The sequence below is a fragment of the Acomys russatus genome, chromosome X (assembly GCF_903995435.1).
Source record: "Acomys russatus chromosome X, mAcoRus1.1, whole genome shotgun sequence".
Classification (NCBI taxonomy): Eukaryota; Metazoa; Chordata; class Mammalia; order Rodentia; family Muridae; genus Acomys; species Acomys russatus.
In genome coordinates this window covers 111529957-111543369 of record NC_067169.1, presented here as the reverse complement: position 1 = coordinate 111543369, position 13413 = coordinate 111529957, and the positions used below count along the sequence as shown (strand labels likewise).

The 13413-nt window shown below is 34.7% G+C and overlaps 1 protein-coding gene across 7 annotated transcripts in view; it reads left to right on the top strand.

Moving 5' to 3' along the window:
- Window positions 1-13413, top strand: part of Atp11c (ATPase phospholipid transporting 11C) — a 168187-nt gene that overhangs the window by 116304 nt on the left and 38470 nt on the right. For all 7 annotated transcript variants that reach the window (XM_051141298.1, XM_051141297.1, XM_051141296.1 and 4 more), the window contains 7 exons: window positions 2266-2427; window positions 3096-3247; window positions 3978-4049; window positions 5206-5279; window positions 6652-6755; window positions 7396-7577; window positions 10586-10849. In XM_051141298.1, coding sequence (XP_050997255.1) covers window positions 2266-2427; window positions 3096-3247; window positions 3978-4049; window positions 5206-5279; window positions 6652-6755; window positions 7396-7577; window positions 10586-10849 — 1010 coding nt within the window. The remainder of the gene's footprint in view (window positions 1-2265; window positions 2428-3095; window positions 3248-3977; window positions 4050-5205; window positions 5280-6651; window positions 6756-7395; window positions 7578-10585; window positions 10850-13413) is intronic.

Genomic DNA, 13413 nt, shown 5'->3' with positions numbered 1-13413 from the left:
CAAAGGAATATCTAGTCCTTTTGTCACAGCATGTTGAATATGAGCAGCATACTCAGTGACCTGTCATCTCAAAATGACATTCTTACCATTCTGGAAATCTCATGTGTGTTTGAAGTTATTTCAGAAAACAAAGAAACAGATCAAATGTATATTTTATAACTAATGTAGGCTTTCCATCAATAAAATGATGAACTTGAATTTGCTGGTATAAAGGAGCCTTTTCATCCAGCTCAAAGCTACCATTAAAGAAGAATCTGTTTGTGAGGCAGAGCCAAACAGTAGTCTCTCCTTTTATCCCTGTCCTTTAAATATGAAAATACTTTGTAATATAAGTCACAACTAGCCCCCCGTCCACTTTTCCTGAATGCATGACCTATGAGAATGGTTCTGTAAGTATTTTAATTCTAGGGCCAACAGAATCAACATTACCTAGGAATTTGAACTGAAAATAGCATACGTGTTTTAGTTGATAGTTTGTTGGCCTATACCTATGAGATTTGGTGTTTGTAGACCTCTACTCTCCCAACTATTTCCACAGAGTCAAAGGAATTGTACATTTTATTTTGAAGTTACCACCTTTAACACTAATGCTAAGAGATTCTAAAAGGGGTCTTGGAAGATAGCTCAGTTAGTATAAAATGTTTCCCTTAGAAGCACAAGAACATAAGTTCTATCCATGGGAACAACCTACAAAAGGCCAGCATGGTGGCATGCACTATAACTCAAACTCCAGGGACATGAGGATAGGCAGATCCCATAGGCTCAGTGACTGGCTAGCCTACGTTCCTTGGGGTCAGTAAGAGATCCTTAGCTAAAAAGAGAGAAGGACAGCTCCTGGAGAACCACATCCTAACTTCTCCTCTGGCCTTCACATACATGCACACACAAAAGAGATTCTGAATGGGCTAATTCTAATCTAAATGCATGATATAAAAAAAACCTCAGGATTCATGGAAAAATGAAAGTGAACATTTTTGCAAAGCCCCAAAGAATTTTAGTTTATTTAGAAAGATCTAAATGATACACAAGTAATACCACTGGGATTAATTTAAAAAGAGAATTCAAACTTGGCTGCCTAAAAGGGAAAAAGAAGAGTAGAATGCTTTATTGTGTCAGTACTGCTGCCATGGAAAGCCTTGCAAAATAATTAGCAGCTACTACTGGAGTTCATCTCTTTTTCCTTACATAATAAAAACCTTAATCTTGTGCTTACACTTGTTCCTGTCAGCCCATAATTTTAACTATTTAAGCATAAATTATCAAAAAGGAAGATAAAATTATGGGTTTCTAAAAGCCAGATGTTATAAATAGAGTAGATAAAGACTGAGATAAAATGGAAGTACTCAAAATGATTTATTATAATGGAAAATTTTATTTCATTAACATATTTTTATTATTTATAAAAATATAGATACCTATTATATTTTAAGCTTTCAATTTGGAAACATTTTTAGGATATCTGAGAAATAGGCATGGGAAAAATTTTATAATTTCTTATCACCTTTTACCTGTTGTATCTCCTAGCTAGTTAACTGTTAATATTTCTTTTTCATCTCTATTATATGTTCTATAGTTGTAATACTTTTTACTTCATTGCTGTATTTTTTTTTTTTTTTGAAAATTGTCCTGACAAAATTGTTCCCCAGATGAAGATGCTTATCAACAAGCTTGATGAGCTAAGATGGATCTTGGGACCTTACATGATAGAAGAAGACAGCTGTCTTCTCCAAGTTGTCCTCCAGCCTCTTGTGTATTGGCATACATGTTATGTGTATGGCATGTACACACATGCACACACACACACATGCACCCAATGAATTTATAAAAATGAAATAAAATTTTAATTGTGCTTTTCAAGCAACTTTTATTTTATCATATTCCAGGTACATTTCTATTACATTTATCCTCACCATTGGTTTATGGGCATGGCAGTTGGGGTGGTCACTATATTGTTTTCCTCCTTGGAAAATTGACTTTATTTTACCATTTAAAACCATTAAATGGTTAAACTAAAGGTGCCTAACATAATTAAATAGTCATGGTTTTCTGTCCTATTAGTCTTCTATATTTAAGTAAGTTTCAGTGTCTTTGAAAATGCTCAGAACTTTCTTATTCATTTGATACTACTGCATCAATAATTCTAACATTGGACACTTCTTAGAAGAGGTCATTTCCGTGGCTGTGTAAATAGGACTGCTTTCTTATAGCTGGCTAAGATTTAACAAATACTATAGAAAATGTTTATGTCTATGTCCTTGTTTTTAGGTGGAGTATGTATTTACAGATAAGACTGGAACACTTACTGAAAATAGCATGGAATTCATTGAATGCTGCATAGATGGGCACAAATACAAAGGCACAACTCAGGAAGTTGATGGATTATCTCAGACTGATGGGCCCTTAACCTATTTTGATAAAGCAGATAAGGTGACATTTTCCCTCTTAATATTTTGCCTCAGAAATTAATCTTTGTAGGCATGCTTTATCCCTTTATAATTAAAATACAGAATTTTCCAATGGTTGCATAATATAGGGCTTTGAATATTCATTTTTTTCTTTTGACTTCCCCTTTCTTTTATTAACGCCTTTAACATTTGTAAACAACTAGAACTTACAAGTAGAATTATGGGAAATGGAATTTGAACAAAACATTAACTTGGCTATGTGTGGATTCACTTTTTCTTTTTTTACTATTAGCTACTTTAAGAAAGTTGTCTCTTCAAATCATTAAATTTCTAGTATTTACATGGTAAGGGAATCAAAGTCTCTCTACACATGAACAATTGCTACATTGTGATTTAGAAGCCTAGCTACATCTTAGGCAATGAAGAAGTCACTGCCTTAGGTATAGGTGGTACTACATCGACCTGAAAGAGTTAATAAATATTCCAGGAATACTGACTAGGAACCACTAATTCTAGTAGTTATGATATAGTCATTTGAGTATAAGAAATTTATAAATTTCCATTACTTGGTTTTCTAGATATGTTATTAATTAAGATAACGTTCTGTTACCTTAATATTCTTTCTTAGTTCACTGGTTACCTAGTATTAGAAATAAAAATAATAGTACTTTTTATGTTTCTGCTACACAGAACCGAGAAGAGCTATTTCTACGAGCCCTGTGCTTATGTCACACTGTAGAAATTAAAACAAATGATGCTATTGATGGACCTACAGAAGAAGCTGAATTCACATATATCTCCTCCTCACCAGATGAAATAGCTTTGGTGAAAGGAGCTAAAAAGTAAGTATTTCTTGTATTTCTAAAAAAGTGGAAACCACAAAAGGGGTAAGAGTTCATTTGGTGTTTTTCCATTTGCTTTAGTAACTCTATCATGTGCCTATCCTATAATGTAAGTTCAAAAAGAAAATTCTGAAGCATTGGTGTAGCTTGCCTTATTTATACATCCCAGTCACCAGTCCAAATAGTCATACTGTGTTTTGTAAATCATGAAGCCAGGCATGGTGGCACACAGTTTAAATCTCAGCACTCAGGGAGGCAGAGACAGGCCTACTGCGGTGAGTTCCAGGCCAGCCTCGTCTACAAAGTGAATCCAGGACAGTCAAGGCTACACAGAGAAACTCTGTCTCAAGAAACAACAAAAAAAGTCATATTATATTTTGTAAATCATGTAACAGTGACAACTTTTCTACACCACATAGTATTTCTGAGTGCTGCCAGAAATTTTGATGCCATTTGGTAACTGACAATCCAGTTTACCCATGAAATTTAAGATGACTAAGTACCAAAAAAACAACACATACTGTGTTTGCTACAAATTAGAACTATAAATTGAATACAGTAGTAGCCAGTCATTGGCTTACTCTTTGTTATCAACACATATTGAAAAGGGAAATACAATTGGAGATTGAGATCGTTTAAAAGAAGAAAAGAGTTTGTAAGGATAAATAATGCCATGACAAGAGAAAATTGTTTCTTGAAGACATATAAATCTTTTTATTGTTTTTTGTAGGTTTGGGTTCACATTTTTGGGAAATTGGAATGGACATATAAGAGTAGAGAACCAAAGAAAAGAAATAGAAGAGTAAGTAGCCCTGTGTTTTGATGTTTGTCATTTTTAACCCAATTGTGAACATTAAATAGAATCAGAAAGAAAGAAAAACTTATGTACCTATAAATGTTGAGCTATATCCTCCCATTTCATAGTTTTAAATAAAGATAGTTGGATCAGGAAAAGCTATCTTTCATAGAATGTCAAAAATAGGGATTTGAAGTAAAAGTTGTAATTTGGTTTACATATTGTCCAATAGACAGAATGAGCCTTGGGTGAACTATTTGTGAAATGTAGGTATGTTCATTCACAGGTCCCTTTTTTTTAACTCTGCATGATTTAATCTAATTAATAGTTCATCTATACATAGACAGTTCTAAGATATCTCATAATGTCATTATACTTTCTGGCTTCTCACTGTTTTAGGCTAAAATGCCATGTTTCTGAAACAGCACCAAAGTCCCAGTTCTCAGCGGCTGCTTACATTGAGTACTTCATCTCTTGCTTTTCTCCTATTGTTAAGTTTTCCAGACATTGGAAATTTAAGCTCTCTTATTGACCATGTGCTGCCATGCATGCTTTTATACATGTTCTCCCCTGTGCTCTAAAATCATAGCCCCCTTTCTTCATCATATTATTCTTTGTAGAATCTAGCATACAGCCTTTTCCAGGAAATATTCTTTCAGTTGACTTTTTTCTCTGCTCTAGTCTCTTCCTTTTGTGTATGTTGGTTGAAGGAAGTAGTTAATGGACTCAGAGGGTAGTTATTTTCATTTTCCTTTGTCTCCTCTATAATATGGTTAAGTTCTTAGATGAAAGAGTGTTCGGTACATCATCTCAATTCCTCAATACCTAGCACAGTGTCTGACCCCCTAATAAGTACTCCAAAATTGCAATCCCACTAGACCCCCTCTATATCTGCCTTGGTGGGCCAGTTCTTTGTTTTCCATTGCTATGTAGACACTCTTTTTTAAGTTATACAGTAAGAAAATAAAAATAAATTTTACTGTTATTATCTTATTAGCATGTTTTACATGCAGAGAAATTTCAAACAAAATGGAAAGTATCAGTTGTACACAAAAGTAGTTGTCCACATCCAAAGAGAAAAGTTTGTTTTAAGATGTCTTAGTCATGTACTTTTTCTTATTTCAGTTGAGGCATTGAACTTTTCGTCTTTACTCCCCTAAAGGTATGAACTTCTCCACACCTTAAATTTTGATTCTGTCCGTCGACGTATGAGTGTTATTGTAAAGACCCAAGAAGGTATGCATCTTTAAAATTTGACTTATTATCTTTTTCTACTTGTAAGATTTGTTTATAACCTTTTTGAGGAAAGAAGTGTTTTCTGTAGTATAAGTCTTGTAATTTTTACTGAAACAGGGCCTCTGTATCACAGAATGATTTGTAATTACTAATTATAGAAGCCTGGCATTCAGAGTTGCTGGCTTTCTATCCTTCTCTGACCTCTCTTATTCTCGTACTGTTTTACACTCCTTGGAAGCAAATAAAATAGAGATGTATGATTAACCTGAGTTTCTGGGAAAGGACATTGTTGTTTCATTCCAGAGCTAAGGACTCTGAAAAAATAAAACATGCCTTTTCAGATAAATGAATACCATCATCTGTAGGCTCCTTCATATATTTGGAAGGCGCTATGGCAGTTTGCCGTCTGTTCGATTTCTGAAAGAACCAGGGGAGAGTACTCCTACTTTATTCACAAGCTCTCAGAGGTATATATACGTGTGCACTTGTGTTTCTTTGGTCCGAGAAGTTTATTTTCAAAATATCCTTGGTTTAATTTGGTATTAAATCTGCTGCCAATTCTTTAATGAGAATATGAGAATGTGGAAAAAGCCATGGAGAACCATGGTTCACTTTACTCACCCTTTCTGGGATCACTGCAAAGTCATGAGATTGGCTTTTGTATATAACCATGAAATTTGTTTATGACTTTTAAACAGACTTCAGTATATGATTAGAAATGAAACACTTAGCATTTCAATACTACTTTAATGTGTGTACATCTATGCCTATATATTGTTCTGCAAGTGGTGAAATGCCTGAAAAAATGACATGCAAAAGTCACTGATCCCAAAACTTCACTTTTTGGTTTGTTGAGCAGTTATTGGCCTCAAAAGGATAGTGTCTTTTAGTGATCAACAGTGCATGATCTAAAACGTTACTTATAATATCATTATTCTACAAAGATATTTTAAAGTTCCCAGTATACCCCATCAAGCAAGTGGTCTTCTAATTTATTCAAAATGAATTTAGGCTGTTAGAGCTTGAGCTTGGGTTTTGGCTCTGTGTCATGACTGGCTACATTTTCAACAATAAGTCACCTGGAGTTCCTTGATACATACAGCCTAGTACTCCATGATTTACTGGGAGGAACTATAGCAGGGGTACATGTAGTAGATCTGGTTTATTTATTGTGTCTATAATGTTCTGGAGAGATGGTGATTGTTCTGACAAACTTAAATCTCTAGATATTTTATTCTATTTGTTTAAACATTGTAAAAGAGATTCAAAATATATAGCAGCTGCATGAGAGAGGCTATCTTAACAGTTACCTCTTCTGTATATCCTATTATCAGTCAAATTCTAAGTTGAGTACTTTGGTTCTTTATTTTAGGAGATATTCTACTTTTTTGTAAAGGAGCAGATTCATCAATTTTTCCCAGGGTGCCTAACCATGAAATTGAGTTAACCAAAGCCCATGTAGAACGTAATGCAATGGTAAGCCTTTGCCCTTCCTTTCAATAAGTAAATGGAGATATGCTAGATGGACATAAATAATGTCCATCAACAAAATTAAATAATGTTGAAGTTAATTTCAGTTTATTCTATTTGGTTATATTCCCATATTCTTTATTTTAACATGAATTATTAACCCAGCCCAATCAATATTGTCATTAGAACTAGTACTTGGTGAAGATTTTTCAAGTATCTTTTCAAACTAGCTATTAGTTGTTTTGAACTTAACTAAATGTTGAGTTTTTAGTTGCATTCTGTTCATTTTAAAAAATTAAATGTTTCAAAATTTCTCTTTTGCACAGATGGGTAAAGCAAATACATTTCAAGAATATGACTGGGGTTAGGGAGGTGGCTCAGCAGTTAAGAGCATGTACTGGTCTTAACAAAAGACCCAAGTTTTGTTCCCAGGACCCACATTGAATAGCTCATAACTACTTATAACTCCAGCTCCAGGACCTCTCATGTCCATGGCCTCCATAGTCATCTGCACTCATGTAAACATAACCATACACAACACATACTGACACATACTCCTCACATAATTAAAAATAAATCTTTAAAAGAGTATGACATTCTTTCAACTATTAAAGAGGTAACTATAGACCTTCTGCTTTGCTTCTAGGATGGGTATCGGACTCTCTGTGTAGCCTTCAAAGAAATTGCTCCAGATGATTTTGCAAGAATTAATACACAACTAACAGAGGCAAAAATGGCCCTACAAGATAGAGAAGAAAAGCTGGAAAAACTTTTTGATGAGATTGAGACAAATATGAATTTAATTGGAGCCACTGCTGTGGAAGACAAGTAACTAGATACTCGTTTTGTTTTTTGAAATTATAATATAATTACATTATTTCCCCCTTCCCTTTCCTACCTCAAAAACCTCCCATGTCCAACCCCACTTTATTCTCTTTCACATTCGTGGCCGTGTGTGTGTGTGTGTGTGTATGTATGTATGTATGTAATCAATCCTCAATATATAAATGCCTGTTAATTAGTTAATTATATGTTTGTTTTCAGGGCTGATCATTTGGTATTGGATAACCAATTGGTGTTCACTTCCCTGGGAAGTGTTTCTCTTCCCTTAGCCATCGTTACTTAATTACCTGTAGTTCTTTATCTCTTCCTAAGCTTTCCCAGTCCACATTAGCCTGGTATTATCTTTACTCAGATGTACTCTTGCAATTTTAATGACCAGTCTGTAGGTATGCCCCAGATTAGTAATTTATTCACATATTTTGAAATATTTCATTTAGTGTTGTAAATCTAAAAATTGGTTTATTTTACCAAGTATGGAAAATATAGTAGATTTTGAAACCTAGAAATAATTTTAAATTAAATACATATAACTTAAAAATGAATCCATTATCAATGTAATCTTTTGAATATTTGCTAAATCATCTAATTGTTTATGTAACTTTTATGAAATAGCCTTACAGCATATAAGACAGGATTATAGAACCATTATTTGAACTGGTGCCTAGAAGAATGAATGGGTAAGATATTGGTAAATGGGCAGAAAGGAAATTCACAGTAAACAGTACAAAAATTTAATCTAACCTGTTTCTACAAGCCAGAATATATTTTTGAGTACTTTAAAATAAGAATAAGAATAAGACTTAAATCTATAGGGTGAGCTCTTCTAGACATTATTGTAGGACTTGGTCAGTGATCTGCTTAAAATAATGTTTTGATTTTTAAATATTTTAAAGTTTTCAAAGAATTGTAAATTATGGCAAAGGCACTAGAGAGATGGCTGCATGGTTTAGTATACTGGTTGTTCTTCCAGAGAACCTGGGATCAATTCTCAGAATCTACATGGTATCCACAATCATCTGTATCTCTAGCCCTGAGGGACCTCATGCCTTCCCCTCCTACTCTTTAATAGTAGGCATGCACATGGTACACAAATATATATGTCGGAAAAAAACACAAATATACATATAATAAATTAACAAAATTTTAATTACTCAAAGTTATAAACATATATTCAACCAATTGAAAGTATTAAAGTTTTATTGTTTTATTTTATGTTAATATTTATTAATTAGTCTTTGATATTTTCATATATGTAACATGTATATAATTTAGTCATTTCATCCCCATTAACCTCTCTCATCCTAGTCCTGCTGCCATCGAACAATTTCTTACCAACAAGGTCCCCTCCTATTTTCTTGTCTGTTTCTTTGTCTAACTGCTGTTCTGTTCATATTTTTGGTTTTGGTTTTGGCTTTGTTTTGATTTTTGTAACCCACTGAGTTCAATTAAGGTTGTTTGTATGAGCATGAATATTATGGTCATTTACCTGAGCATGGGCAACTTAGTGGTGATTGTGCCACTAAAGAAAATTATTATCCTACCTCAGCAACCATAATAGCCAATAGTTCCTCAGAGAGTAACTATGAGCTCCTTTTTCCTTCATAATAAGAGTCACTGGGGTCCCATCTTGTGTAAGTAAACACATCTGCTATGGATACATGAGTGTAGTGGCCATGCCAAGCCCAGAAGGTAACAGTTAAAAGCATTCCTCCCCTTGTTCCAGACCTTAAATTCTTTTCTACCCCCTCTTTCATGATGTTTCCTAAACCTTGTAAGAATAATATAAATAATATAAATTTCCCATTTAAGTCTGAGCTGTCCACATATTCTCACTACTTTAACCAGTTATGAAACACCAATTAGCTATCACCCACTGCAAAAACAATGTTCTCTAACCAAGGTTGAGAGCAATGCTAATCTATGGGTATAAGCAAACATATTTAGAACGCAGTTTGATGCCATTTCCATTTAGTAAAAAGCATAAACAAACAAACCAAAATAGTAGGTTACCTCTTAGGGCCTAGAACCTTACCAGCTATAGACTTTTGGCTAGTTTTCAGAACAAGGCATGAGTTCCTTTCCTTGACCAGGTCCTCTGAAAGAGTAGCAAGTGGTTTTTTAGTCACTGGGCCAGTTTCTAGCCTCGTCAAATACAACTTTGTAAAAGCAGTTGGCTACTCCTATCAATCACATTCACACTTTATTTCACCAGTAGGCTTATCTTGCCTAGCATGTTGATATTGTAACTTAAAAGAATTCATAGGTAGATAAGACTCCTGATAGCTATTTTCCCCCAGCAGCCTACACAGCACCTTCAAGTACACTGAATGCTAGCAAGCAGGAAGGAAGCTTTTTATGAGATAGGATATCAACTGTGTAGCCCTGGCTTGCCTGGAACACAGTATAGAGACTGTTTTAGCTTCAAACTCACAGAGATCTGCTTGCAGCTACCTCCTATTAAAGACAAGCTACCACAGTCAGCAGCTTTCCTAATCTTAAAATTTCCTCAAGGATAAGAATTTACTAATATCCCCCATATCTAAAGAATGTTTTAGCTCTTTCCATTTAGGAACATGTTAAGACGTTATGTTGTTCACCAGGCATGGTGGCTCATGCCTTTTATGCCAACACTTGGTAAAGAGAGGCGTTGACCTGGTCTACATAGTGAGTTCCAGGACTGCGAGGGCTACATAGACTATGTCTCAAAAAAAAAAAATTGTGTGGTGAGATGTGGCATTATAAAAAAATACACTAAAGTCACAGCGGATGTAAACATTTGGAGTTTCTGAAGACTTTTGCTTAATTTCAATTTTTAGCCTACCAGTTACCTCAAGAGATAAGAAATTTTCTGAACTTCATTGTTTGAAATTCACTTCAGTAAGAAAAGCTTTGTCAGATACAACACAACTCTGATAAGGAGTCAGGATTCTAGAACTGTATTGCTAGTAAGCTGTAAGAATGCTTGCTTCAACAAAGTTTCTTTGTGTTTGTAGGCTGCAAGATCAGGCTGCAGAGACCATTGAAGCCCTGCATGCAGCTGGCTTGAAAGTGTGGGTACTTACTGGGGACAAGATGGAAACAGCCAAATCCACCTGCTATGCTTGTCGCCTTTTTCAAACCAATACTGAGCTCTTGGAATTGACCACAAAAACCATTGAAGAAAGTGAAAGGAAAGAAGATCGATTGCATGAATTGTTAATAGAATATCGTAAGAAGTTGCTGCATGAATTTCCTAAAAGCACTAGAAGCCTTAAAAAGTAAGAAAATGCATCTATTTCTTATATTTATACATTGATACAAATGTAAATAACAGATGCTTTTGTAGAAGGCTCTATTTGCTGTAATTTATCATTCTCTGTTTTTTTATTCTTGTAAGTTAAAACCTTCCCTGAGGACTTAGTTAATGGTCCATTTGAGATCATTTGTCACTTTATATCTTTCTTAATGTAAAAGACAATTGGATTTCTCAAATTTAGTGTGAAAGCTCAATTGGAGAGTCAGTGCTGTGAATTGAACCTAGGCCCTTATACATTCTAGGCAAGCTCTCTACCACTGAGATATCTGCAGCTCTCAGTTTCTTATTTTTAGACAAACGTATAATTCACATGTATCCAAAAGCATAAATTCTACATACTAATAGGTTAACATGATATTTTGATGCACGCATACACTGTATAGTGTTTAAGTTGAAGCTAAACGCATTTTCCCCAAAGCACTTTCTTTTGTAAAATATTTATTTATTTATTTATTTATTTATTATGTATACAAAGCTCTATCTGCATGTATACCTGCAGGCCAGAAGAGGGTATCAGATCCTAGAATAGATGGTTGTGAGCCATCATGTAGTTGCTGGGAATTGAACTCAGGACCTCTAGGAAGAGCAGAGAGTGCTCTTAACCTCTGAGCCATCTCTCCAGACCTCCTCCAGCACTCTTCTTTAGAGTAAAAACTTCCAGAATCATTACTTCTAACATTTTGAAATTTATTGGAAATTATTTTTGCCTATAGTCACCCCATTGTACAGGTAATATACTAAAAATATCTTCATCCTGTCTAAATATTACTTAAGCTCATTGATCAATGTTTCTCCATTCTTATACCTGCATACTCTGCCAGACTTTGGTAACCACCCTTGTAGTCTCAACTTCCATGAGATCAATGATCTGAGATTCATATGAATAAAATCATACACTGTCCTTTTATACCTGGATTACTTCACTTCCATACCATACATAGTGTAAATGAGCTTCATTTCATCTGTATAGTTGCAAATGACAGAATTTCATTTATGCAGCTAAATAGTACTTTATGTTATGTATGTACCATATTTTTTCACCTATTCATTAGTTGAAAGACACCTAAGTTATTTCCATCTTTGGGCTATTATGAATAGTGTGGAAGGAACACTAGAGTCCATAACATCTCTATGCTACTCATTTTGCTCTTGTGTATACTCAATAGTGAGATTTCTGGATGATAACAGTAGTATTTATTTTCTAAATTTTTAAAAAATAGCTCAATTTCTAACTTTTTAGAGTCTGGGCATACAATAGCACCAGTCTCCATAATTGTTTCCATAAATTTCGAAGAACTAGTCCATTTTCCATGTGGATTCTCATTACTCCAGCAGGAACCAAATAAGCAAACTTTGATTCTGTCTTCAACTAGCCAAAGTGAAAAGATTTATGGAGCTTAAGAGTCTCAAGAAAAGCTTCTGATGCACAGTAACTCAGTGCCTAGAGATAAGAAAGACATTCTTTATTCTTTTCATTGCCTAAGTTAGTTGCTTGAATTTAGCGTGGCTATAAGTAAGTCGAATTCCTTTTCTGGAATACCACCAGTTATACCTGTAGTAATTGCAGAGACCTCCCATAGGAAAAACTGTTTCCCCTTTCCCCCAAGACTTTTTTTAGGGGGATGAAGAGATGAATCAGTGGTTAAGAGCAAATACTGCTGTGCCAGAGGGCCCAAGTTCAGTTCCCATCACCTACATTGACTGGCTCACAATCACTTATAACTCAAGCTACAGGGGATCTGGTGACCAACCTCTTTTGACCTCTGTGGGTACCTGCACTCACGTGCACATACACCTATAATAAAGAATAAAACAAACCTTTAAAAAATGTATTTATTGACATTTTATGTGTAGGAGTGTTTTTGTCTATGTATTATGCACTGTCTGTGTGCCTTGTGCCCATGGAGGTCAGAAGGCGGCAAGCTGCCTGATGTGGGTACTGGACAATGAACCCACATGCTCTGCAGGAGCATCAAGTGCTCTTAATCAGTGAACCATCTCTCCAGCCACATATTCCATTTCCTAATGGAATACCATTAAGTGCTTTAGATGATTATTCTCACCTAAGCTTTATTAACAACGCAATTAGGCAATTTTAAATCTCTTTATAGATAAAGAGAAACTGAGGCTCATTAACATGAAGTAACTTCCTCAAAATCATACAGCTGTTAAGGAATTGAACAAGTCTGTATGATTTCAGAACCTGTTCTTTTTACAGCTAAGCTTATAAATACTCTATCTATATCTCTCATGTTTAAACAATCTTAAAAATTAATAAACCACATTCATAAGATTGTGGCTCATTCTAAAACAGCTGTAATTCTGATACCTGATAGCCAGTGAGACTGCATATTTATATCATTCACCTATGAGAAAATTTCCTTTCTTTAGTCAAATAACATATATGGTTGGTCCAAATTACAATGCATGCTCCTTGTCAGTTTTTCTTAGCCTGCCATAGCACACCATAGAGTTCAGTTCCAGAATTCCCTTTACCCACTTTGTTCCTTTCCTTTTTCCAGTTCA